We start from the raw sequence: 26,646 nt of genomic DNA on the forward strand, positions 1-26,646 counted from the left end.
TGCTATATTATCCTAGGGAATCTGGTTAAAATACCAGCAGCTACTCCTCATCATGTCTTCATGGCACTGGTCCTTTAAGCACAAAAGCCTAAAGGACTGTAAAAGAAAAAGACACCATTGAGATGCCAACTGTATGCATTACATGCTTTTAAGAAATATTTCATCATGACATGTTTACTTCATATTCTCACTCAAAATGATTGTATTATATTAGTAAGCACTTAACTAATACATGAAACCTTTATTCACACTTGAGAAGGCATGTTGTACAATAAGGATTCTTGTAAGAGGGCATCCATGGCTAAAACTAATTTGGTTTTAGTATCTTTTACTATTATATTCAAATCCATACTTCAGTTAAAAAAACAACCAGAATGTTTGATTTATGAGTAGAAAAAAAATCAGTATATTTATAACTAACAGCCTCCCTTTGGTAGATGACAATGTGCCATATTTTCTCCACTTGTTGTTCAACAGTGGATAGTGTATCCCTCTTAAACAGCCTCAGAGCCAGGCACGTTGACTTCAGTCTAAAGTCTCAGGACTTCATGGGTGGGAGCAGGGGGATCATGAGTTGGTCTTCATTCTGTGCTATGTTTCGAGCTTGAGTCTAAACTGGGTAATAGGAGACTCTATCTCCAAACAAACAAACAATCCCCCACCAAGTTTCAAATGGAATAACTAGATAGAATATGACTCTATCCATCAGAGCACTTGCGATGCCAGCATGAGAACCTGAGTTTGGATCCCAGAACCCCCAGGAAAAATCCAGGCATGGGCATTTGCCTACATCCCAGTGCTGTGTGGGTTAGAGACAAAGGGGTCGTTCAGGTCTCTGGCCTCTAACCCAGATCCCGGTTCGATGAGAGACCCTGTCTTGAGGAAATAAGGTAGAGAGTGATAGAGCAGGGCACCTGACATCTTTCTGTGGCCTGCAGATGTATGTACCAAGGTATGCTCACATGCTCACCCACCCACACATACATCTACACACAGCACACACAGCCCAACCTCAGATACATGGAAATAAATAAACAAGCAAATGAACAAATATATTTAAAATGAATTAAACAAAATAAAAGGCATCTCGTGGCTCATGAAACTCTAGGTAGTTATCTAAATATCTTTGGCCTTAAGTCCTGAGCGGTAGAGTTCTACACAGAAAGCCCCTTCCTATGTCTGCATCATATAGGGTCCTACCAGTGATTTATTCCAGAAGTTTCAGCATTTCAGGTGTCCCATTGAGGCTTTGATATATTTGGAGTTGATTTTGTGCAGAGGATAGGCACAGGTCTAATTTCATTCTTTTCCATATGAACATCCAGTTTTCCCAGTACTGTTGCGGAATATTAGTTGAAGATGCGTTACATTTGTTATATGTGGAATAGTTGTTTAATGATGCCAAGATGTGTTCATTCTTTTATGTTGTATTTGTTTAACTCTGTGAAGCTGTGTTACTTTGCCTGTCTAAAACACCTAATTGGTCTAATAAAGAGCTGAATGGCCAATAGCTAGGCAGTGGAAATAATAGGTGGGCTGAAAGGCAGAGAGAATAAATAGGAGGAAAAATCTGGGAGGAGATCAGGGAGTGAGAAAAGAAAAAGGAACGAGGATACCAGGGTCCAACTGCCCAGCTACACAGTAAGTCACCGAGTAAGAAATAAAGAAAGATATAAAGAATAGAGAAAGATAAAAGCCCAGAGGCAAAAAAAAAAATAGATGGGATAATTTAAGAAAAGACGGCTAGAAACAAGCCAAGCTAAGGCCTGGCGTTCAGAAAAAAGAATAAGTCTCCCTCTATATATTAATTTGGGAATTGGGTAAAGGGTCTCCCAAAGAGCCAAAGAGAAATCAAAGTTAGCTACACAGAGCCATGTGATGTCCTTTCTCTTGGGTTTATTTTTGACATCGTCATCAAATAAGCAATGGATGAAATTGTATGTTCTCGGGTTTGTGTCTTCTGCTTTGCTCCAGTAGTCTACATATTTGTTTCTGTGCTAGTACCAACTGTTTTTATCACAATGGATCTGTGATATATATATATATATATATATATATATATATATATATATATATATATATCTTGAGATCTGGGGAGGTAATTTTTTCAGCATTATTCTGTTTTACTTAGGACTGCTGTGGATATCTGGGATCTTCTGTGCTTCTATATGAATTTTAGGATTTTTTTTTCTATTTCTTTGATTGATGTCTTAAGGATTTGGCTGCACTGGACACCCTGAGGATTTTGCTTGGGATCGCATTGGATACCATTCTGGTTAGGTCTAATTTTGCCCAAGATCAGGAAAGAGAGACTGAACTCCAGTCTACCACATTTTCAAAATAATATATAAAATAAATTTGAGCTGAAGTGTGAACACATAGCCATTAAAAGCTGTAGCGGTTTAAAAGGAAGGCAGACAGAAATTGTAATAATATATACAGCTTTAATTGGGAAATAGACTTACAGAACCAGAAGTTCCAGTGGAGAACAGGAAAGCAAAAGGGAAGGTGGGGAGCACACCGCAATCTTTATAAGTAAAAAATATCCTCGGGGGACCCCGCCCTACAAGCAAGGTGATTGGCTGGGTCTCCCCTACAAAAAGTTACAAATAGTCTTGGCTCTTTTTCTTAATTAAGTATAACATTTGGCAAGTGAATTAGAAGCTGCATCATAATAAAAATAATGTTAGCTGTAGGGATCAGGCTGTGGATCTCAACTTTTTAACCTTTTCTAATTACTCTATCTTGAAATTATGTTTAAGTTGTATAATTGAAGCTTATATGTATTAATGCATTATATTATGTGTACATACATGCATACATACATATGCCAGGATTTCTGGACCTTAGAACAAATGATGCTTGGGGATAGATAATTAATTATCATGGGGCAAATTGTTCATTATAGACTGTGCCAGTGATAGCAAGATGGGAGACTGAGGCAGACCTACTTGGTGAAGTTCCAGGCCAATGAGGTGCTCCATTTCGAAAGCTGGAAGACACCCAGGGAATGCCACCTTAGGTTGTTCTCTGACCTTGACACCCATGCCATATACATACACGCTCACACTCAGTCATATATCCACACACCTGAACACACACATACACACCACAGTACTTACAAATTTTCCTTTAGATATATGCCTGACTGTGCTGTGTGTGATACATGTTTGTACACAGTTGTGTGGCCAGAAGAGGGTATCAGATTCCCTGGAGCCATAGATACCTGTGGTTGTGAGCTGCCCTTCCTAGGTGCTTGGAGCAAAACTCGGGTTCTCTGCAAGAGCAAGAATTGCTCTTAACCACTGAGTCTTCTTTCAGCCCTCCCCAAATGCATTTTGATGTGAAGTTTTGTTTACTGCTGGTACTTCCAGGAAATAATCACACTCCCTACGTAAGTGATTTTGTTATGCTTCAGAAAGCCATAGAAGAGGCAGAATAGAAGGAAGCACATGCAGTGTAAAGATCCTGTAGGGCTGGGGATGTGGCTGTACCTGCTGTGCCGGCATGAAGACCTAAGTTTGGTATCCAGAACCCACACAAAGAAGACCTTGGTTAAGCAATTTTAAACTAAGCCATCTAAGTAGGGAACTCTGATGAATGTCAACCAGTCTTTAATGTAAATGAAGATTAATGCTCGAGACGTGGGAAATTCCGTACACTTTTGACACTTACTGCATGCAGTTCCTATCTATACGGATCGCTGGTGTGTGATAAAATGTTGCTCTCCTTTAAGATGTACTCTTAAAAGAAAGGATTCAAGAAAAAAAAATCAATGGGAGGAAGGAGTCTACATGAGGGGGATTCTTGGGGCTGCGTAGTTTCCAGCTCACTATGGTTGTTTGCCACTCCCATGTCCAACAGGTGTTTGTCTGCTGGTTAGTTTTTGTTTTTGTGTTGTTCTGTTTCCAGAAATTGCTTGAAACACTTGTATAGTAGAAGGCTACCATCCCTGCCATGCCCTTTTAGATTTCAAACTAGGCTTTGGAAAATCATGCTCTCCCTCCAATTTGATTGTAAAGTCATCAAAGTAGCTTAAGGTTAGTGGTTGTCCTTAAAGATAAGAAATAGCTCTTGGTGATTTTTATTTTTTCTCAACAACAGTCTTTTCAGATCCTATTTTTTTTTTCTGTCGCTGGGATAAAACACCATCACCAAAAGCAACTTATGGAAGAAAAAGTTTATGGGCAGGTAGTCCCAGAGGGCTAGTAGTGAGGACACATGGCAGCAAGTGGCAGGCACGGCAGCAGGAAATGAAGGTTGAGAACTCAGCTGCTCAGGCTCAAGCAGGAACCAGAGAGAGCTGCCTGCAAGCAGGCAAGGCTTTTATTCTCCAAGTCCACCCCCACTGGTGTACTTCCTCCAGCCGGCCACACCGCCTACACCCCTCCCCCAAAGAGAAGCACAGGCTAAGGATTAAGCATTCAAATGTCTGAGTCTGTGGGGGTGGGGATGGGGTACATTCTTATTTAAACCTCTACAAATCCCAGCCTCTGCTCTCCCGTGGCTTCCTCCTCGAAAAACCCAGACTAACATCAACAAATGAAAGAGATTAAATACCAGGATTTCCTGTCGATATTGATATTACCAAGCACTACTTTTGGATCGCCCCCCTCCGCCCCCCCCCCAGCTGCCTGGGGCTAGATGAGATTCCTACACACCCTTCTTCTGCTGCCCTCAGTCATTTCACTACTGACGTCACACATTCACTGTTGCTGCCTTCGACATGAACTGTCTTAACTCTTCTGCTGGTCCTCTTCCCTCTGCTTCATTTTGGGTCGGCTGAAAATTGTTTGATAAATATACACATATATATTTTTTTCTATATATTTTCAAGGAGATATTTGTTCTAAAAATATTTTAGAGACAGAAAGACAAAATCAGATGGAGGTCAGATGGAGGACAAAATAAAAATTGACCTTTAGCTATATTTTTAAAAGTTAGGTTAAATGGTTCCTATTTAAAACCCAGTTGAATAAATCAGTCTATGAGACAGTGGAGTGTGACCCACGCCTATCTGGACAAGAAACACTTGGAGGAGGCAAGGCAGGGAAGGGGGCCTAGGAGTTACTTTACGCTTTCCATCTTACCCTTGATGCTAGCTTGATGCTAGCATTCCCCTAATTTCAAACAGGAGGCTTCCACAGAGGCCTTGCAGAAAGGACTCAAAAAAAAAAAAAAGATGAGCTGGTCACGTGGATGCTTACATTATAAATGAAGGACGCTGTCTGTCTCCCGTTCACCACTGGAGCTCTTGCTCCTGTCCCAGAGGTCTGGGTTTGGTTCCCAGCTAAATCCAAGTGTAGTGTGCAGTGTGCACTTTCAGTGGAAGAGGCTGCTCATGTTTTTCTGGGTGTGAAAAATCTTAAGATTTCATTGGAAAATGAATGAACTTTCAAAGAGTTTGAATTTATTTCAAACCCTGGCAGAAGGTCAACAGCAGAGGTTCCTTTTTGGCTTCCACTTACAGACATTAAAGCTCACCACAGCAGCAACAATGGAGACAGAGCCCAGCATAGCCGCCTGCAGCTGAGGACATGTCCCTGCCCCTTGGAGACACCCACTCAGATAAAGCAGGTCCTTGAATACACTGCAGAAAGAAACTCCAGGAGGAACTAGCTTATCACGAAGAGATTTAAAGAGTAACCACAATATAAAAATTAAAAGCTTTAAAAACAAGCAAAAACATATGAGCCAATTACCTTATTTTTTTCAACCTAAAAGAACTTTCCTTTTTAGTTGAAATTAGGAGGTGGTTTTATAAATTGTACTGTTTATATTCTGTGATTAGAAAGAAGTGCTGATGTGGACAAATTCAAGGCTCTGAGCATCTGCGCCCTAAGTAAACGCAGCCTGTGTTTAACATCCTTGCTTGGAATGTCCTTCAGAAACTAAGAGCTGTCTCTGCAGGCACCCAGTACCATTGTGTTGCCATTTCTGCGTGCCCACCAGGTTCCAGAGTGAGCCCATTACTTCCCCTGTCCTGATAGTGTTCTCCATCCTTCTATCCTACCTCACACCAGATGACCTCTGCATACATTAGCTGAATGACTGCTGTCATTCCTACTTCAGGGCTGGGGTGACCATCTCCTCCCTCTGATGACAGGAAGAAGGGCTTCCTGTCACAGCAGCAGCAGCAGCAGCGGCTCAGGTGGACCAGATGGCTCCTCAGCTGGGAGACCCCTGTGTGCTTTATTAGATGCATTAAGTCATGCTAGCTAGAGGATTTTCCTTTGCAGCTTAAACACCGAGCAAATCCAAACATCCAGTGAAGCTGAAATGAAAAGGACCTGTCTCCTCTTGTGCCGCCATTTGCCAAGTGAGCGCTTGTCAGCCAGCACAGTCTATATATTTGGAGGAAACAAAGTCACCCTTAATGTGTTGGCAAAGGCTGTCACAGAGCACGCTGCCATCCGCGGCTTAACTCAGCGCACACTGAGGGTGCTGGTTTGCCTTAACAATTGCAAGATTTTTCGACTTCTGTTCTCTTTTGCATTCCCCCTTTGTACTGCGTGCAATGCGAAAGAGATCTTGTTGACATTGATAAGAAGTGTGGCTGACAAACACCATCCTTTGCTGTGATAACCAAGATTTCAGTCTCTCTAAGGTATCTGTCCTTGACAAAGCACCATCAAAAATTCTTTTCTCTATGGGGCTTCTGTCAATCACTTCAGTTAACTCACTAATTGTGAGTGTCTTCCATTCCCTTGAGATTACACAAATTATGTTCTTGATAACTTGTGGGGAGTCTCTCTCCTTTGGACTATTTTTTTTGACTGTAAGAAAATCCATTCTTAGATATTTTCTCCCCAGAACCCTTATTACATCATCCATTCGTCTGCAATAACTCATCTGTTTGGGGACTCTTTCCCTTATTTTCATTCTGTGCTTGGTTTTCCTATTTACAATTCCAAATTATGACAAGTCCCTTCCCACCCTTCTGTGTGATTGTCAGATTTCTGGTTTAGAGGCAGACACAGTATGCCGGCAGCTGCCATCAAATGACTCCCTCTACGCAGCTTTCTCTGAAGAAAGTCTCCGAGAGATCAGAAAATCTTCTCTAAATTAATTCCGAGTGCAGGCATGCTGTCCCTCTGTTCTTATCCTGTGAGGATTCTGATGGATCTGTCACAGGCTTGCCCACCTCCTTTTTGGACTGCTTCCCAAACAAAACCTTAAGTATGCCTCTCATGTAGCACCCCAGGGAGAGAGCAGCCTCCTGGGCCTGGAGGAGGATGGATGCCCCCCTCACACACACACTGCTGTCTAGATTTCTGTTATATCTGGTATATCTGTTCCTGCGTGGGACTAGGAAGTCTGATTAGGTTGAGAGTCTGGAATCGCGGTAGGTCAGCCCTCGGCTGGAGGGCCTAGTGGCACATACGCCAAGGATGCCACCTGTATTTTAAACTCAAGAAGAGAAGGAACTCCTGTGCCCGTTCAGGGTTAAAATGCTGAGAAAGTGCCATGTTTTGGTCAAAGTTAGAGAAATGCATCGGAACTTCTGTTTGATTTCTGAGAGTCTTCAGGAGTTTATCCCAGAGGACTTATAGGATTAGTTCTCAGACTGTTCACAGTGAGAATCTTGTTTCTTTAAGGGAAAGCTAAGTTGTTGCTTCCAGTAAGAAAACTCAAGGAGTAGAAAAAAAAAAGTGGTGTCCTGAATTCTAATATGTACACCTGTTTATAATCATCAATTGAAGCTTATATTATCTTGTCATTTATATAAGAAGAATCTGGTATCTAATAATAATGATAATGATAGAGGATTGCTACTGAGGAAAGGCCTTGAATGTTGAACTCTGGCCCCCACATATGCTTGCACGCGTACACACCCACACCAACAGTCCATTCATAAATGCACATGTGCACACTCGAGCACACACAACAGCACCTCAGATACACAAAACACACACACACAAACAAACTATAAAATTTTAATTTATGTGTGAATATATATTGTTTACTAGCTTAAAAAAGTTCAGGAGCCTGGCGATGGTTGTGCATGCCTTTAATTCCAGAACTCAGGAGGCAAAGGCAGGGGGATCTCTGTGTGAGTTCGAGGCCAACCTGGTCTACAAGAGCTAGTTCCAGGATAGGCTTCAAAGCGACAGAGAAACCCTGTCTCAACAAACATAAAACAACCCTCCCCAAAAACGTTCAGTGTGCTTTATTGTGCCAAAAGGATAAATCAGAAGATCAACTAGTTAAAATTAATCAAAAAATTTAAAGAAAAAAAGGAATAGAGCTAGTAACCATGGTTCTTAGATAATTCATGTTAGGCTTTGATGCATCCTTATGTGGTCAAGAAGCCCATGTGGGTTGCATTCTTGGGATAAGCAAGAATTGCTTATATAGAGCACAAGTAAATAGAGGAAGCCACCAGAGAAGATAGCTCGGCCAAAAGAAGTGGCTGCCACCAAGCCTGACAACTGGACTTCATTCCCTGGGTCCTGTGTGGTAGAAGAGAGAGCTATTCCTACAGGTTCTCCCTTGACCTTTATACACAAGCTGCAGCATGCATATGTGTGTGTACATGCACACAGATACACAAATATACTGCATATCAAATAAAAAATTAATGTTACAAAAGGAACTGAAAGTTTTATTCAATATCAAGAAAAATTAGAGAATTTCTTTTAGGTGTATTGCAAATTCTGATTGGTCTTAATAATAAGAACCCAGAGTCAGATATTAGGAAGTGAAAGCTGAAAGATCAGAGAAACAGAGCAGCCAGTCACTAGTTCTTACCTCTATGAAATTTTAGAACCAAGGGGGCAAGGTCCTGTCTCTGTGAATCTTCAGCCTGAATACTTTGAGCTCCTGTCTCCTCCCACTTTATAGTGCTCTCTCTGCCCAGCCATATCCCTTCCTGTCTCCACCTCCCTAGGGCTGGAATTAAAGGCCTGTTATTCTCAAATACTGTGAGCCTCCACAATCTGGTTCTATTTCTCTTTGAGACTGGATCAATCTAGTGTAGCCCAGAGTGACCTTGAACTCACAGAGATCCATCTGCTTCTGCCTCGCAGATGCTGGGATTAAAGGTGTGTGCCACCACTGCCTGGCCTCCATGGCTAACTAATGGCTCCCTCCACGCTCTGATCTCCAGGCAAGCTTTATTTGTTATAGCACAAACAAAATAGCACCACAACGAATGTTTCCAATTTTCAATCCAAGAAATTTATTTAAAGAGTGGGCAAAAGGGTGTATATGATGAGGACACCCTACACCAGATGTTGGAACGGTAAATGGAAGGTGTTTGAGATACACTACACACCAATCACATCAGAGAAAAGGGCATTGCTGATGCCATGAGTTCACATGTGAGCAGAATGGCACAGGTCATTGCCAAAGCCATGTATCCGCAGGTGAGCAGAATGGCACAGGTGGGCATCAGATCGCCAAATCTAAATTTATTCATTATTTTTCACGAAAAGAAACCTCACCAAAGGTTAACATTGTGTTTGCTTTTGAAAAAGAAAATGTTTTCTTCCTCATGGAACGTGTTTTCAGATGGACATTGTATGTGCTTCTAGGGTGCTGTGATCACACCCACCATGGACCACCCCATGTCAATGCAGCCAACGAACATCGTGGGCCCCCTGACACAGCAGATGAACCATCTTTCGCTGGGGACAGCAGGAACGGTGAGTGGAAAAGTTTGCTTTTGTGTCCTGGGACTTGAGAAGGTGCCATGTGATGTTTTCCCTAGCATTGCTGATAAGCTGCTCATCTCGCACCCCTTGCGGGTTCCAGCATGAAGGAGCTCACATGCAAGTTCAATGACAGGGAACTCACATTCACATGGGAAAGGATGAGGTCCTGTAGCATGGCCTTTAGACTTCAGGTGCCAAGTGCACCGTGTGCAGCATTAGAGCTTTCTGGAAAGGGGCCCTTCTGTCTACAGGTGTCCATCTGTACCTCATGACCATATGCATGGGGCTGCTTTTCTGTTCTCAGCAGCTTACCAGCCCAACCCGCTGTCCTTCCCAGGTTCTTCACACCTAAGAGGCCGGTTCTAACTATGATCAGAATAGAGGACATTTTAGTACTGTCGATGTCTGAAGTATAGGAAGTCACTAAGAAGTTGACCCAGTTGAGCGTTTTTTGTCTTTCCTGGGGATGCGCTGGCATAGTTGCTACTGGAGAGAACGAAGGGAATCTGTTTTATATTTTCTTACGTTTACAATGTTTTTGACTAGTCTTACTTCTCCAAAGCATATTGTTCTCATTTGCTTCTGCATTGTTGTGGTAAAACCTGGACCAGAAGCAACACAGAGCAAACAGGGTTTATCTGATTTGCAGGTTTAGAGTACACCATCAAGGGGGGCTAGGCCAGAAGCTAAGGCAGGAACCTGGAGGCAGGAGTGGAGGCTGAGACCAACAATGGAAGAACAACGCTTACTGACTTGCTCGGCTGACTTTCTTATATAGCCCAGGTCCCTGTGCCTCGGGAATGGTTTAGCCCACAGTGGGGTGGGTTCTTCTACATTGATTAGCGATGAAGAAAGTATCCTGAAAACATGATTACAGGCTAGTCTGATGGAGGTCATCTCTCAACTGGGTTTCCTCTTCCCACTTCTCATTGGTGTCAAGTTGACAACCAAGACTAGGCATCTCCTGAGCTGAAAAATGCCAATAGCACGTTTGATCTTCGTCAACAACATGCCTTTTATAAGACAATTCCCTCTAATATTCACATCTAGCAAAACCTAGAACACTATTCCTATGCTCAACACCATCAGAGAAAATGCAGGCATGGCGAACCACCAGAGTAGGCATGCTTCAGTGTTTAGTGTACGTATTAGTGCCGGTGACCTTGTCTTTTGTAAAGACATGGGAAAGAAAAGTATACATTCTTTTAACTTAGGCAGCTCAAACAGTGGAGGAAGGTCCATGGCATAGAGTGAGGAAACCTTGATCTAAATCTGAATTGTACTATCGGGGACACAGTGTCTAAGGACCTCCACCTCTGCTCTTCAGAGCAAGATCATTCAGCTGGACACATGAGCACCTTCAGATACTTGACTTTCGTCTTTAAGCTACTATATCTCTTTGATACCACCTCTGTGACTCTCACAGAGACACTGGCATTGTGTGTCTCTAGGATATACTTTATGTCCCTTAGCTGTGGATGGAGGCCTTAGAACGATGATTCCTGCCACTCAAGGGAAAAAGAAAGAACAAGTTACAACCTCACAGAATGCTCACTGATCTCTAAACATAGAGAAAATCACAGATTTCAAGAAAGAACCTTAGTTTATCATGAGCTACACACCTGTTCCTCTCTAATCACCACTGGTGATGACTTCTCTGCCCAAGAGCTGGAACTGGGCCAAGTGATTGCGCGAGTCACGCAGATAGACTTCAGGGGTCAGGTCTGAGATCACATGTAACTTCACCACCGTTCAGATCATTTTCATTGCGGAGCCAGAGTTTCAAAACAGTATTTCTTCTGTTTTTAGTCAGGATGATTTGTAGGCCCTTTGTGGATTTCTCCTTAAGCAGATTCCAAATGCAGAATTGGAAGGCCTGGTGCTTACGACATCACCACTGTAGATTTCACGACCTATCAGGATCTTTTGGCCGCCAATGATTGCCAACTGAGAAGGAACAAGAAAAAAAAAGACAACTTTACTGTGTTAAAAGACAATGTACAGTGTGATTTTTATTTGTAAAAGAAAATGATATATAATAGAAAACATAGGAAGAAACACTTTGTATATTTTAACCATTTGAATAAAATCAAAAGAAGCTTCATTGCTATCATTTCAATTTGCCAACTAGTAAAGACACGCTATGTGACTGAATCCTTTAAGAAACAGAAGAAACTAAACTGAAAAGATACAGAATAGGTTTTAAATTATTGTAGTTGCTAATTAAATAAACAATATAAAATTGTATATCAAGACTATTTAACAGGAACAGAATCAGATGGGGCCACAACTTCTACTAGCTAGCAATGGCCAGAAATGATAATTCAATGATTATCATTTAATTTAATGATGTGGACCACTCTCTCTCTTAGTGAGTAAAGGATTTTAACACAGAGAGCTTATTTTTAATGTCAAATCCCCTCTTGTTTTTTTTCTTTACGCAACTGTGTGCTTTCATTATTGCAAATAAACAGTGCCTAGTTGCAGTATAAACATACTATAACATTAGTCACTGGCAATACAACATTAGTATTATAAGCTGACTGTTTGGTAAGGCTTTTGAGAGGCAGAGAGAAGATACCGTGTTTGGTTGATTCATTCCAAAATATAATCGAGTCCATGTCGCATCTCAAATGTAGCCATTTCTTCTCCTAACCTGCCACTCTCATACTTTGGCATGCTGTAGTGCTTTTGCTTTTATGTGACTTTTTTTTAAATTGGCATTTGCTGTGGATTGCCTAGTTGAGGTTGGTTTATTTAACTTTTTCCACCTACCTGGATCCATTTCCTATCTCTTACTGGCACTATGTAGAGTCCGGTGGATCTAGGAATGGCCTCAGAGTCCACGGTTGGCTTTGTGTTAGCTGTGCATGTGTAGGCCAGGTTCCTTGGGTTCTTGGGGTTTTATTTCTTTTCTGATAAACTGGGAACAATAGCAACATGCCCATCCCGGGGATGCTGTGAGGGTTAAGTGGCATGCTACACAGCAGACCTAATATGATATATGACCAGTGGGCTCCTACCAAGTGAGTCACCCTTAACCTCTGATGGGATTTACCTGGTGAGCGTTCAGTTCACCAGAATAGATATGCCACCTTATTAAATCCACAATCCAACTCCTTTGCTTGCTCTATCTCAAGGGGCATACCTTAATTCTTTTACATGCCCGCTGTGTTAACTGCTAATGTAATATTCCAGGACTCCAAAGCTAAGCTTCTTTTTATGTTTATTTCTAAATAAACTTGCTGACGTGCAAGCAAATATCTTGAGTATGTGGAATCAAGTATTCTTGCATTTCTGACATTACAAACAAAGTCACATCATACAAATCTACATGTAGATTGTTGAAATTATTCGAATTTAGTGAGATTTCCACTTTAATCTAATTCTGCTGCCTGAGGGTTGGACACCTAATGGACAGAGATGCTACTTTCAGCAGCCAGGTATACGAGAATATTTTGTAGAGAATACGACCATGACCCATGTGCCATGGCCCGTTGTCCCATGTGCACAAAGACCCAGAGTGGTCTCGCTGTCCAATTCCTTTTCATATAACTGGCTGTATTTTATGTGAAACATCCATGTATTTAGATATCTGGCCTTGTTTGTCAGGTGAACTCCGAGTTTGTACCTGGTTCTCTACAACTTCTGTCTGGCTGCCCCTCCATCCTTCCCTGTGCAAATTCAGACAGCACCTCCCTGCTCAGTCTTTACATGCTTCCCTTCAATGGTCTTATCCACCCTCATTGAAGACTCTTAAATCTCAGTCCTCAATGCTAAAGTTAGAACATCAGTCTCATCCGTCTGGTCTCCATGGAGATCCCACTTCAACATCGCAGTCATTACAACCCACACACATGTCATGAACTTCCTTGAGTGTCCTTCTCCTTGCCTGTGTTCCTGTCCTGTTTTATGTCATTACTACTGTGATGATCCACCCAGTAGCCAGACCCTAGAGCTGGGACTCAATGTGCACACCATCTTTCTTTCTCTTCTCCATTCTCAGATACTTTTGAAGTACCATGAATTATACATAGACATTTATTGGATCCATTTTTCTCTTCCCCATGTCCATTTTTCATCATTTATTGGACCCATCCTCTCTTACCCATGTCTATCCTCCATCATTTATTGGATCCATCCTCTCTTCCCCATGTCCATTGTCCCCCATTTATCAAATCCATCCTCTCTTCCCCATGTCTATCCTCCATCATTTATTGGACCCATCCTCTCTTCCCCATGTCTATCCTCCATCATTTATTGGACCCATCCTCTCATCCTCATGTCTATCTTCCATCATTTATTGGACCCATCCTATCTTCCCCATGTCTATCCTCCATCATTTATTGGACCCATCCTCTCTTCCTCATGTCTATCCTCCATCATTTATTGGACCCATCCTCTCTTACCCATGTCTATCCTCCATCATTTATTGGATCCATCCTCTCTTCCCCATGTCCATTGTCCCCCATTTATCAAATCCATCCTCTCTTCCCCATGTCTATCCATCATTTATTGGACCCATCCTCTCTTCCCCATGTCCATTGTCCCCCATTTATCAAATCCATCCTCTCTTCCCCATGTCTATCCTCCATCATTTATTGGACCCATCCTCTCTTCCTCATGTCTATCCTCCATCATTTATTGGATCTATCTTCTCTTCCCCATGTCCATTCTCCATCATTTATCAAATTCATCTTCTCTTCCCCACGTCCATTCTCCATCCTTGGCTTCATCCAGATTATTATCACAGTCTTCTAACTGTACTTCCTGCTTTCAGCCTCATTGTACAATGATCCATTCTCCGCCTTGTCATCTAAACTATATGTTAGTTGCTTTATGTTGGTGTGATAAGACCTCATGATCAGTAGCAATTTACAGAAGCAACATTTTGTTCAGCTGAGAGTAAAGAGCGAGTCCATGACGCCAAGGGAGGTTGAGAAGCAGGCTTCAGGAGCTACAGGTCCCTTCAGGGTTTTGCCTATTGGGAAGTCGAGAGAGAGAGAACAAGAAGGGTGTTGAGGCCACGAACACTCATGCCTGCCCTCAATGAGGTGCTTCCTCCAGCAAGATTCTGTATCTGAAAATCCCAAGACTTCCTCAGCCGGCATCACCAACTGGGAACCAAGTGTTCAAATGCAGGAGTCTATGGGAGACTTTTCTCTATGCCAGTATCTCCTCCCTACCTGGGAGTCTTCAGTGACTCTCAGAAATCTGAGCTCTTGGAGAATTCGCAAAACCAAGTGTGAACAGCAACCACAGCAACAAGCAAGAAGCCTAGGAGCAGATGGGCTTACAGGGCACAGAACAGTGGCATTTGTGGTGTAATTCAGGGTAGGGTAGAGGTCAGGCCAGAGAGCAAGGGAGCTAGAGTAGAGTAGGATTTTCCTTTTTTAGAAGACGCTAAGCCCACTCAGTGCCCTGCTTTCCTTTTTAAGATTCTTGGCAAAAGGAATTCCATTGAACCAAAGCATCTTTTTCTCTTCAAAAAGGCAGGTATATTTCATCTCATATCACCTCGAATTTTGAAATGGGTACCATGTGGTTTAAAAAATTTCCATCTGGAGTTTTCCCTCTTGAAAGTGTGGTGGTCAATTCTCAAACCATTGCTAAGCTAACTGAATGTATGGGCTTCAAGCTAAATGAGATTGATGCAAACAAGGTACCTATGTTATTTCCTGGCTCTAACCTTGAAGGACTTTTCTAGCTTTCCCTGCATTTGTTTATTCTTCTCACTGAACTCCTCTGATAAAAGCAAAGCCCCATTATCCACGATTTCATATCAAGTTACTGGGAGCTTTAGCAGAAGCCACCTGGGCCTTGAGTGCAGTATGAGACCCTCTACATTGCATGACAATCTTGTTTTACAACTTTCTTATCTCCTTTTCATTTGTTCAGCCGCTGGTCACCAGTGGCTTACAATGCCACCAGGCTCCTTTGAAAGAAATAAAAAGATTCTGTTCTGCAGGCTCCTTATCTCCAGTTCAGTTTGCTTTTCCCAAGCCCCTGCAGAATTGTGACATCATGGCGTAATTATTGCCACTCACAAAAACAATCCTGGAATTGTATTCCTGATTGGCCAGAGCTCACTGTCATCCTTCAGACATACCGTTTCTCCACTGCTCTAAAAATCTGATGAAAATATGCATTATTTGCCTTTTCCATCACTAGGCGTGAATATCAGTATTAAGATAGAGAATCATAAAATCAATCAGAAGAGCTTATATGGAATCATGACTCAGTAGATAGTATCCTAAGCAATAAATGGCTTCATGAGTCCTGATGGCTGCAATTCCTTAAGTGAACTCTCAAGGGAAAAATAGCAGCTAATTGCAAACTAGTGCAAGACAGAAAGTGTAACTGCAAAGGTTATAGTTTAAAAAGTTCTTTAAACTTACTGTAACATAATAGTTCCTTGCATGGAGAATGTTCCGTGTAAATAATGAATGGAGAGGTAGGGGCAAGTCTGTTGGGGACAGTGTTACTTACAAATATTAAATCTTTATTTCTTACAATATGGATCTTGAGTTGAAGCAAATTATTATCATTACAGAAAGGTCCTAATACAGACAACGCCAAGAAATATGAGTGAGTTGGGAATAAAACAGGGTAGAGAAAATGGAATAATATGATTAAAAACTGCCACTGCTGTAATTTAACAATTATGCACACACACATACCTCAGCTAGAGAAGATAAACAACCCACACCTTATTTATAAAGGGGGAGGGAAATTAGCTTTGGGGGTGCCCTCGCATTGTACAGCATCAGTAAGGAGAGCAAAGTGCCCCTTCCGAGCCCTTCAGAATGCTTCTGTTGTTCATTTACTTACACTTTTGAGAAGCTGGTGTCTAGAAATAGTGTAAAATAACAGGAAAGCCATAATGCTTTTGATACAATATTCTAGACAGTATTTAGTAAAGGAGACTAATTAAACAGTGATCCATTCATAGGTGCAAGTATAACACAGTATGAGACCACTAGCGTGCCACAGAAGTAGGGAAAGCCTTGTTGATGGTGTTGAGTCAGAAGAGAAGGCTATGAACTTGCAATGTGGAACACGATGTAACTGTGAGGGATTACTTTTAAAATAGTTCTGTTGAGAAATACAAAGTTGCAAGGAGAGCTGGAGAGGCAGCTGGACGGTTAAGAGTGCTTGCTGCTGCTATTCAGAGAACCTGAGTTCAGTTCCCAGAAGGCACATCAAGTGGTTCACAACTGCCTGTAACTGCAGCTAGCAGTGCCCTCTTTTGGCACCCATAGGCACTGCACACACAAGCACAGAGAATGAAACTAAGTAAAATCTATTTAAAAAGTATTATAAAACAAATATGTTTATTTTTGGAAATGAGAGTGAAATTATTTATATTGAATCATTTTATTTGTTTTCATTCCCCAACTACTAAACAGTAGTCATAATTTTCTATATTAATATTTGTTTTTATTTATATCATAATTACAGATATGCATAGACTTTTGCATGGTACAAAATACAGCTCATTTTTCCTTAATTTTTGAATAGAAACTTGAAGTTTTATGTTTTATGAAAAAATAAGGAGGAATTAAGGTCAGTATTACTAAAGCCTTTAGAATTGCTTTCAAATTGATTCTCCTTCAGCATGGGGCTCATAGTCAAGCCACTAGGTCACTTCCCTGTTTCAAAAGACCAGACACTCATAACCATGGCTCGTTTGCATTTGAGTTGTGAGCAATGCTTGCTTGTTCTTAGTGCCTAAGTGCTTCTCAAGGTTGACAGTCCTCTTCGCACATGCCATTTCCTCAAGACAACGATTGGCATCCAACTAGGAGGCAAGTTTGTGAATGGTCTCAGAAGCTATTGAGTGGAGAAAGATATAGAGGCATGGGCTTTTAAAGTGCAGTGCAGGTCACATGAATGAAATAGGAGCTCGCACAGGACCGTCTGTGCCTTAATCTTACAGAGAGCTGGGAGCGGGGTTACCATCTTCATTTTTTACGAGTCTAGCTACAACCCCACGCTATGAACCACTTTCTGTTTTAAGATCCCTGGCTATGAACTACTTAGGAATGGGAAAAGGGGTGGGAGGGCAGAATAGGGAGCAATAGAGGATTAAAGGGTGGGGGGTGAGTGTGACAAAATTAATATGTGCATGTACGAAAATGTAATAAAGCCATTATTGTGTGTAATTACTATATCCTGATAAAAAAAACATTGCAGGAAAGATTGTGAAGGAGTTGCATGGGTTAAAGCCTCTTTGTCACTTTTAAAACAGCTGATATATCCTTCCCACACCCCCACATTTGCAGTAATTGCTTGTTGCTTAACTATTTTCTAGACTTCGTTACCTCCAATGTTATGACACTTTTTTTTTTTAAAAAAAAAAAGTCATCCTTCCTCTGTTCCAAAAGATTTAGGCAAGATTCCTATGCCTGGGCAAAGTCTGCCCCTGGTCACAATGATTGAAAAAATGCTAATGTTAACTTGGGCTTTATAAGACTCGGGCTATCTAATCCATATAGTATAAGAACATGAAGGTTTTTCGTCAATCTCTTTCAAAAGTATTTCTTTTGTTCTCCATTCCTACCACACAATGGGTACCCTCAAGATGGACTGTCTCATAAAACTCTTACAACATCTCGGGAGGGCAGAAACGTCCCACTTGATTCCCAAAGGCCGAGATCAAATAGACCAAGAGGATGGCGATGCTCTGAGAACTGGTCCTGGTCGCATGCACATTCTGGTGATAATGGAGACTGACATCCACTGTCCACTAGGGCCATGATGCCCTGCATGTGCAGAAACGGGGTGGGGCAGGCGGACTGTGGGCCCTTTTAGCTTTTAATGCTAAGATTCTGTTTTTATTTTCCTTTGGACTTCATTGCATTCTTTCTCATGCTCTTTTCATTCCAAGATTCAATCCCAAGACAGAATTATGGTACTTCACCAGCTGTTGTGTCAGGTAGGAAAATTCTAATTCCTTTCAGACTTAATTGGAGGGAGGAGATGGATCTCATCTGGTTTGCTCCAAAACTCTTCAAAGCAGTGATTCTCAACAGGGGTGGGGTTAAGAAGTCTGCATTTCATTTTGCCAAGGGGAGGGACATTTAGCTATGAGTCTGTTGACTAGGACAATCTGGCTCTGTGTCTGGAAAATAGATATACTGTCTCTAAAACAAAAGGTAAGATCTCAAAGACACTTTGTCCTGAAAGATATGCAGAAGATTTCTCAATGTTCTGTGTATCTGTGGGTTTCAGTGTTTGATAAAGTCGTCAGAATTTCTGAAGAGTGGAAGAAAGATTTTACTTAAAAAAAAAACAGAGCACGTATTTGTAAAAAGAGATTGAGAAGCGCTGCTTTCAAGAGCAGAATTCCTCAGAAATCAGAAAGTTACCCCCATGTGCTTGCTCGGCTCCCAGGACAGGGTCTGAGATGCATACTCAAATCATTTGTTGAATGAATCAAAACTTTCATTTTTCTAAGAGGTTATATTTGGGATATCAAAAGTGACACTTCTGATATTCCATTTCACAGTAAGGTAACAGAGGTTACTTTGAGGCCACATGAGGGTCTTCAACGATAAATTAGCAATATTTAATTTGTTTTGTAAAGTTTAATGGTGCAATGTGGAGCTGAGTATATGTGTGTAAAGAAGGTGCTTTTAAAAAAGAACTTTGAACTGCATGGATACTGTGCCTTCATCTTAACTTTCACTTTTCGTTTGTTGCAAAGAGGAAAATGGACACAATTATTAATTTTTGTTTATTTTAACTAACTGAAGAGTCACAGGAAGCATGAAGAGCTTGGAACTCTTTGGGCCTTTGGCATGTTAAGTGGTTAAAAATATTCAAAAGGGACTAAAAAAGTCATTGGAAATAGTACATGAACATAATTCAGGAAATGCCCTAAAGAAACGGGAGGCAGTGGAGTCTGGCAGCCAGGAAATGACTTTCAGCAGAGAGCATCCCACTCAAGGCCACTGCGCTTGCCCGATGCAGGTTCTGAAGGGCAGCACTTCCTCCTGTCCTGTGGACTTCCTTAGTTATGCCTGGAGCTATACTTTCATCTTAGAGCCACATCAATGCAAAGAGTTGGCTTGCAACTGGACATCACTTTGGTACTCTTGTTCTCCAGGGATTGCCATTCATTAAGATGTCATGTGCCTGTTGTCCTTCCATGTATGACCTTTTTTGTGTGTGTGTTTAAGATGTATTACATTATAGAGGGATGTTTGGTATGTATAGTTTTTACTTCCTTTAACCTTTGGCCCCTTTGTTGGACAGAAGACTCATACTCTTAATAATTAACTAACATTAATAATAACAAATAATCCCTCAGCCAAGCATCCTTTCATCTTTAAGAACACAGTGAATGCTGGGCATGGTGGTACACACCCTTAATCTAAGAATCCAAAAGGCAGAGGTAGGCAAATCTCTAGGAATTTGAGGACAGCCTGGTCTACGTGATGAATTCTAGGTGTGTGTGTGTGTGTGTGTGTGTGTGTGTGTGTGTGTGTGTCACAATGAATATAGCAAGATATTAACACACATATTGCAATGAAAATTGCAAGCAATGTCAGAATTACTTACTTTACAATCATGGGTCACCTCTATACAAATTAGTCTTAGCAAGAAACAGTACCTAACCTTGGGAGTTCCCATCTGATTCACTGAAAATCTCAAGTAGATAAGCAACTTGCTAAACATAATACTTTACAAAACTTAAGCCTGTGAATGTATGTCTGTAAAACAATAAATAAAACCACAGTAGAAAATAAAAATCCAAGATATGGAGCTTGTGAATTGACACAATCACCAGACGCTCGCAGGAGGCTCTTATTTCAATCCCACAGCACCCACATAAAAAAACCAGACACACAGTAATGCCAGCACTGGGGAGGCAGAGACCAGCCCATCTAGCCCAATAGGCGAGGCCCAGACCAATGAAATACCCAACCTCAATAAAAACTGTGGGTGACCCTGAGGAATGACATCCAAAATTGACATCTCCCTACTCCCACATGTGTGTGTGGATATACATATATGTTCCTGTACATGTGTGCACACATACATACATGTAACCTCTCACATATACATGAAAACTCACTATGATTTGTGGCCAATAAAAGATATATTAAGTTGTCAATATTGAGTACAGAGAAAGGGGCCAATAGAACATTCTTATGAAAAACCACATTTTGGACCATTTTACCCTTAGCTCCTCCTTATAAGATTTGAACACCAGATGTGCGTATTGCATAGCTGTACTCTCCTTAGGCTCATGTCAAAATAGCATTAGATGTGTTTTCTAGAATGATCGCTAATTGGCTTGTAGATGATTTCATTGAACAATTGTATATCTTTTATTCAACTATGGACCATATTCAGAAAGCAGACTGAGCCTGATGAGGTAACAAATCTTCCCCAAATATCCCAGTGTGCCAGTATCCAGTGATTTAGATGATCAGCTTTTGCCAATATATGAGCCAACCAAACTGCTCTAATATATTAGAGCTCAAGATATTAACTTCACTATCCACGGAGATAGAATCTATTCTGTTTTCATTCAACCAGTATTCGAATCATTACCAAACTATATCTAACTACTATGCTAAGCATTGAAGGTGTAAATATGAATAGAAAGTCTGTCCTTATTTTAAAAAATCGGCATCCTAGTTCAGTTTTATTTTGCTGTTTCTTGTGATGTTATTTGTGATGATATGAATGGTATAGAGAAACAAGAAAATAGAAAGAAAATTTGAGATTCAGAGTAATAAAGTGAATTTGGAGTAGGGTCAGTAAGGCTGAATGGGAGTTTGTCAGACAGACGCCAGTGGAGAGGTCTGTCAGGTATACAGTACAGGATATGCCAACTCTTAGAATGGCCAACAGTATGAGGGTGTTGAGGGACAGCAAGTCCATTCAGATTTGAGGACAATGTATGACCTTGGCATGTGTCAAAGCTAGGTCTGTGTGATTCTCATGTGGGGTAAGGACTCTTTGTTCTTTCAGTCACATCTCATCTTGTTTTATTTATGTATTTATTTAATCTTTGTTGGTAACATACTATGTGTTAGCTTGAGTTCAGTCAGTGCTGGAACTAGAAATTCTCATTAGAAAAGAAAGACATTGGTTATGAATATTTTAATACAACAATATAAATACTTTACTATCAATTTTCGATTCATTAAAAAAATACTCCAGTTCTGAAGCTACCTGTGTCCTTTTCCGTGGTGGACACTTGGGGAAATTACTGACCTTTCTGTAGCTCGCTTCTCTGGGGAAATACCAACCACATAAGGAGGTTGTAAGCATTGATTAAGTTAAACCGTACACTCTGCTTAGAACAGGCCCTGACATTAACTAAGTGTTCAAACAGTGTTCGCTACAGCCACGTTAATCATTATTGGCACGATATATTATGTCGGTACACGAAGGAACAATAGACATAAACCAGCAGAGGTCAGAGAAAGGCCTTGGGGAAAGAATTTTCTCACCATAGAAACAAAGATACATGGGAATTACCTAAGTTAAAAAAACAGAGCTGAGATTTCAGACTAAGGGAGCAGCTTGGGCAATGACTTCTGAGAATTGGAAAGGCTGGAAAATTAGAGATGGCTTAGCAGGACAGCGATATATGTAGAGATGGGGAGAAGGGAACGTTGCCAGAGAAGTAGGTCAGCTGTAGCAGTATCCTCAGCTAAGGTAACGAGCACTATCCTAAGGAGAATGACGTAATCGCTCTGCTTATAGGACAGAGAATGTCCAGGAATCAGGCAAAACCAGAATGGGCCAAATGCACTGAAGGATCTCAGAAAGAAATCACAGTAGCAAGTAGTCCCATCCTGGAAATGACCGTGACATTGAATGCTAGCAAGTTTGTGATAAGGGAAGGGGATAGGACACCCCAAATGCTGTAAACAATTGAGTACCAGGATAGACATCAAAAGGACAAAGCACAGGTCTTCAGTTCCTGTAGCTCAGTGACCTGCTCCCCACCCCTTTTAGGAGTTAAACTGAAGGAGGCTCTGGTGTGCTGGGGAGAAGGCTGCGTTTCTCTAGTGAACGTGTTGGCGTTGAGATATCCGTCACACATGCCAGTGGAGAGCCGAACAGCACTGGCAATGTGTGTCTCTATTACAAACGCTGTCTTTACGTGGAGGTTGTGTTTGGAGTTACTGTCACAGAGTTTAGCCCTGGCTGCCAGGATGAATGTGCTTGAAGCGAGAAAGAGTGACAGAATCCTCGGTTTAAGAAAGGGAGCACAAAATGGAAGCACAGAAGAGAAAAGGAAAGGGTGCCATGTAATAGATGAAGAGCCAGACAGAGGAGGAAGATTCAGTTATGTCAAAAGCTAGGAGTCTTAAAAACAAGCCATGGGATTTCATTCAACCTGATCACTAGGAAGGTGGAGATGGCGGCACAGCAGTTAACAGCACTCGCTGCTCTTGCAGAGGGCATGTGTTCAGTTCCCAGCACCTATGACAGGCAACTCACACCACCTACCCCTCCAGTTCCAAGGGGTCTGGCTACCTGTCCTAGCCTCCACAGAAAACCTCACGCAGGTGCAAATATATATGCACACGTGCATGTGCATCTGTGTGCACACACACAAATGCACACACACACCAAATAAGATTTGAGAAATTCTTTAGTGAATTGGATAGTGGTATTTTGGAGAAAGGGCAAGAAGAGTGAATGCCTGTATGTCATGGGCAGATGTAGCAACTGCACAAGTTTGGCTATAAGGATTGAAGATGGTCTAAAGAGACAGAGAATGCAGCTGATTATTTGTTGATCTTTTTAATGGAATGTTTCCACTATGGGAAGAAAGAAGAACATCTGTATCTAAAGGGAGGTGAGCACCCGCAAGGGCCTCAACAAAGTCCTTCTTGTACGGGGCATGAAGAAAGGGTGTTGTGTGTGCGTGGAGGAACAGGAAGCTGCTCTTGGCTTCTATGCAAAGTTCTAAGTCTTGAGGAGATGTGATGGGAGGCTTCAGGCAGAAGAGAGGAAATGGAAGGTTTGAGGGGCAGTTCATTCAAAACTACAGAGAGTGGACCTTTGTGACAATTTTTAAAATCTTGCTGTGGTGTGAATGCGCACATGCATGTGTGTGTGTGTATGTGTGTGTGCGCATGTGCATGCGTGTGTGTGTGCATGAGTTCATGCTTGCGGGGGCCAGAGGAAGGCATAAGAGAGTCAGTCTTCTCCTGTCACTGTGGGTTTCAGAGCTGAAACTCTGGTCATTTGTCTTGTGAGGAAAGAGCTTTTTCCCACTAAATCATATTTCAGGTTCAGGAAATTTGATTTTGCTTGCTGTAATGATCAGCAGCCAAGAAAATAGATTAATCAGCTCTGAAGATTTCTCGAATGGAGTAAGAAAACAGGAAATGCGCTCCGATGGCTCGGGTATGGAAGTAACTGAACCGCAGATGGTTTTGAGGAAGACTTTGAAGAACGAACAAAAGATGATAGAAGATAGAAAGAAAATTCAAGAGACTCAGATGTGTGGAGTAGTGAAAATCAAAAAACTTGGATTTTTAAGATTTTGGACCATGAACTATTTATTGACGATGGACTTGATCTCGAGGCCAGGTCACCAAACTGGACTTAGGTAACCCAGGGACACAAGATCCTGCTAGACTAGTGGGTCTAACGTCAGTGCTGAGGCTTCTTCTACAGTGAAGACATAGTTGGGAATTAATTACCAGGGGGGAAATGCCAAGGGAAGAGTAGCGATGTCCAAAGAGAGTGGCTGATGCTGGGGACCATGGGTCTCTGAGGTGTGTCACTCCTGTCCCCTCTCCTCAGTCACCGCTATGTGTTCCCATCCCTGGTCATTTCCCTTAGAAGGCAGATGACTGCAACCACATCTACTTCCCCCTGCTCTCCTTCAAATTTGTGGCCTCCTTTTTCACTAGCAGTTCTTTCTCACATATATATGTATTTTCACATATGTATGTATTCCTAAATATGATCTATTAGTCTATGTAATGTTACTTGGCCATTTGGCACCCAACAACCAATCGGCGTATTCTTCCCAGGGAAGATCATGGCTTTACCTGGTTGCACAATTGTTTGTGCAGGGCTGAGGCATCATGAGGTTTTCACCACCCAGTTTGGCATGTCCACTGGTGCCATGCTTGTTCAGTTCATGTTCAGGTAGCCATGTTTCTGGGACTTTGTAGGTGTAGCTTCTGATATTACTAAAAGATATAATCTCACAGCAAACTCCCCATCCTCTAGCTCTTAAGATATTTCCACTCAGGACAGCCTAAGCTGCATAGGGGGACTTAGTCCCCCTCCCCTCACCCCACATCAAACTAAACAAAACAGATGGCACTGGAGCATCTCCTTATGTAGCAGGCAAAGCCTAGCTTTGTACAGCCATCCCTTGGAAAGAATTACTTTTGAAGACTCTCCCATATCGCCAACAGGCTGGGGGACAGGGTTTACGTGTCTTCAAAGGAAGAAGCTGTTTCTCAAACTCTTTGCAGCATGTGTTCTCCTGGATTCCATGAGCTAATTCCAAATGACTTCCATCTCATCCCTTAATTAAAAATTAGGTCCATTAGTAGTTCCAATTAGCAACAATTAACCATAAATTGTGTTTACTGTAAGAGACCCGACACAGTTATAAGTACTCCCACAAGCCACACTTAGAAGTCAGTTTCCTTTCTCCCCTCAAACACTGTGTGTTTCTTTCATGGCAAGGAGGCATTTCTTGAATTATACTAAGCAATCCCTTCTCTTTCTTTTCAATAAGTTGTAATGAGGAGACTTTGCTCTACTTGGCTATTTATCCAGCGGATATTTTGCCCACCCTCTATAGTACTGCAAAGAGCCAGGACACGGTGGCGCTGAATGTGCCCTTTGCCTTGAAAGAACAAAGACTCTAACAGTAGGCCTGGCTCTAGAGAGCAAGCACATGGCCTGGTAGGTGGCAGAGCTCTTGAATTGTCTGCCCACCAGACTACTCTTTAAGCAAGATATTCATACACGTATTAGATACGCGGGCATATGCGCAGAGTCATCATGTTCTTGCTGGTGCATTATGGGAATATGGTTTGCAGTGATGTAGTCATGTGACTTCCTCTAAAGATTCAGCCAATTGACTCTTCTGGTACATGAAGATCATTGTTATTTGGCTCAGTGTTTTGCTTGTATTTTGTTTCTGTTTTTGAAAGTGTGTGTGTGTGTGTGTGTGTGTGTGTGTGTGTGTGTGTGTGTGTCTGTGCACCTGCACATTCAAAGTTGATATCTAGGATCTTCTTTGATCATTTCCCTTGTCTGCTGGGATTACCAGTGGCCACCACACCTACCCAGACCCAGGGATCTTAACTCTCATCCTCATGCTTACAAGGCTAGTACTTGATCCACTGGAACTCATTGTTTCTGTGCCAGCCCTTTGGGGAATATACAGGGATATACTGCAAAACCAGACTATTTATTTTTGTGACCAGCAAGATGTATCTGTCTATGAAGGTCTGCATAGTAAAGAGTTGGGGCTTTTCAGGATCTAATGTCTTTGCCAGGGGAACATGGAGGAACCATACAGATAGAGGCAAGCATAGTTGTGTTTACTTATAGCCTCTGCTGAAGATGGTAAAGTGTGCACCATGCAAGCGAGATGATCTGAGATTGCTCTCTGAGGCTGATGTAATAAAGCCTGGCATGGTCAAGTGTGATTGTAATCCCAGCACTAGGGTGGCAGAAACGTGTGGATCCTTAGACCTCACTGAATAGTGGATTTCAGGTAAAGTGTCCTCAAAACAAAGTCAAATAAAAACAAAACATGCAATGTGTACAGCATCCTAAATAATGAAAGCCTAGAAGTTGGCTTCTGATTTACACACACACACACACTTGATTTATTACTACAAAGATAGCCAACTGACCAGATTTGATATACATGCTATAATTTGCCACCGCTCTTCATCAGTATCATATGTTCAGTGCTGGCCCTGGCATTGCTTACACGACATGGGAAGTTCCTTCTTTCAAGGCAGCA

General features: G+C 41.7%; 1 protein-coding gene across 13 annotated transcripts in view; it reads left to right on the forward strand.

The window, feature by feature from the left end:
• The window catches only part of Rbms3 (RNA binding motif single stranded interacting protein 3), a 1,319,552-nt gene that overhangs the window by 1,250,150 nt on the left and 42,756 nt on the right, over nt 1–26,646 (forward strand). For 9 of the 13 annotated variants that reach the window (XM_041676985.1, XM_041676986.1, XM_041676983.1 and 6 more), the window contains 2 exons: nt 9,537–9,647; nt 18,547–18,594. In XM_041676985.1, coding sequence (XP_041532919.1) covers nt 9,537–9,647; nt 18,547–18,594 — 159 coding nt within the window. The remainder of the gene's footprint in view (nt 1–9,536; nt 9,648–18,546; nt 18,595–26,646) is intronic. The other 4 variants (XM_041676984.1, XM_041676982.1, XM_041676990.1 and 1 more) reach the window with 1 other exon arrangement.

The sequence above is a fragment of the Microtus oregoni genome, unplaced genomic scaffold (genome assembly GCF_018167655.1).
Source record: "Microtus oregoni isolate MIOR12 unplaced genomic scaffold, Mior012 000028F_ref0000031, whole genome shotgun sequence".
In the NCBI taxonomy this organism is placed as follows: Eukaryota; Metazoa; Chordata; class Mammalia; order Rodentia; family Cricetidae; genus Microtus; species Microtus oregoni.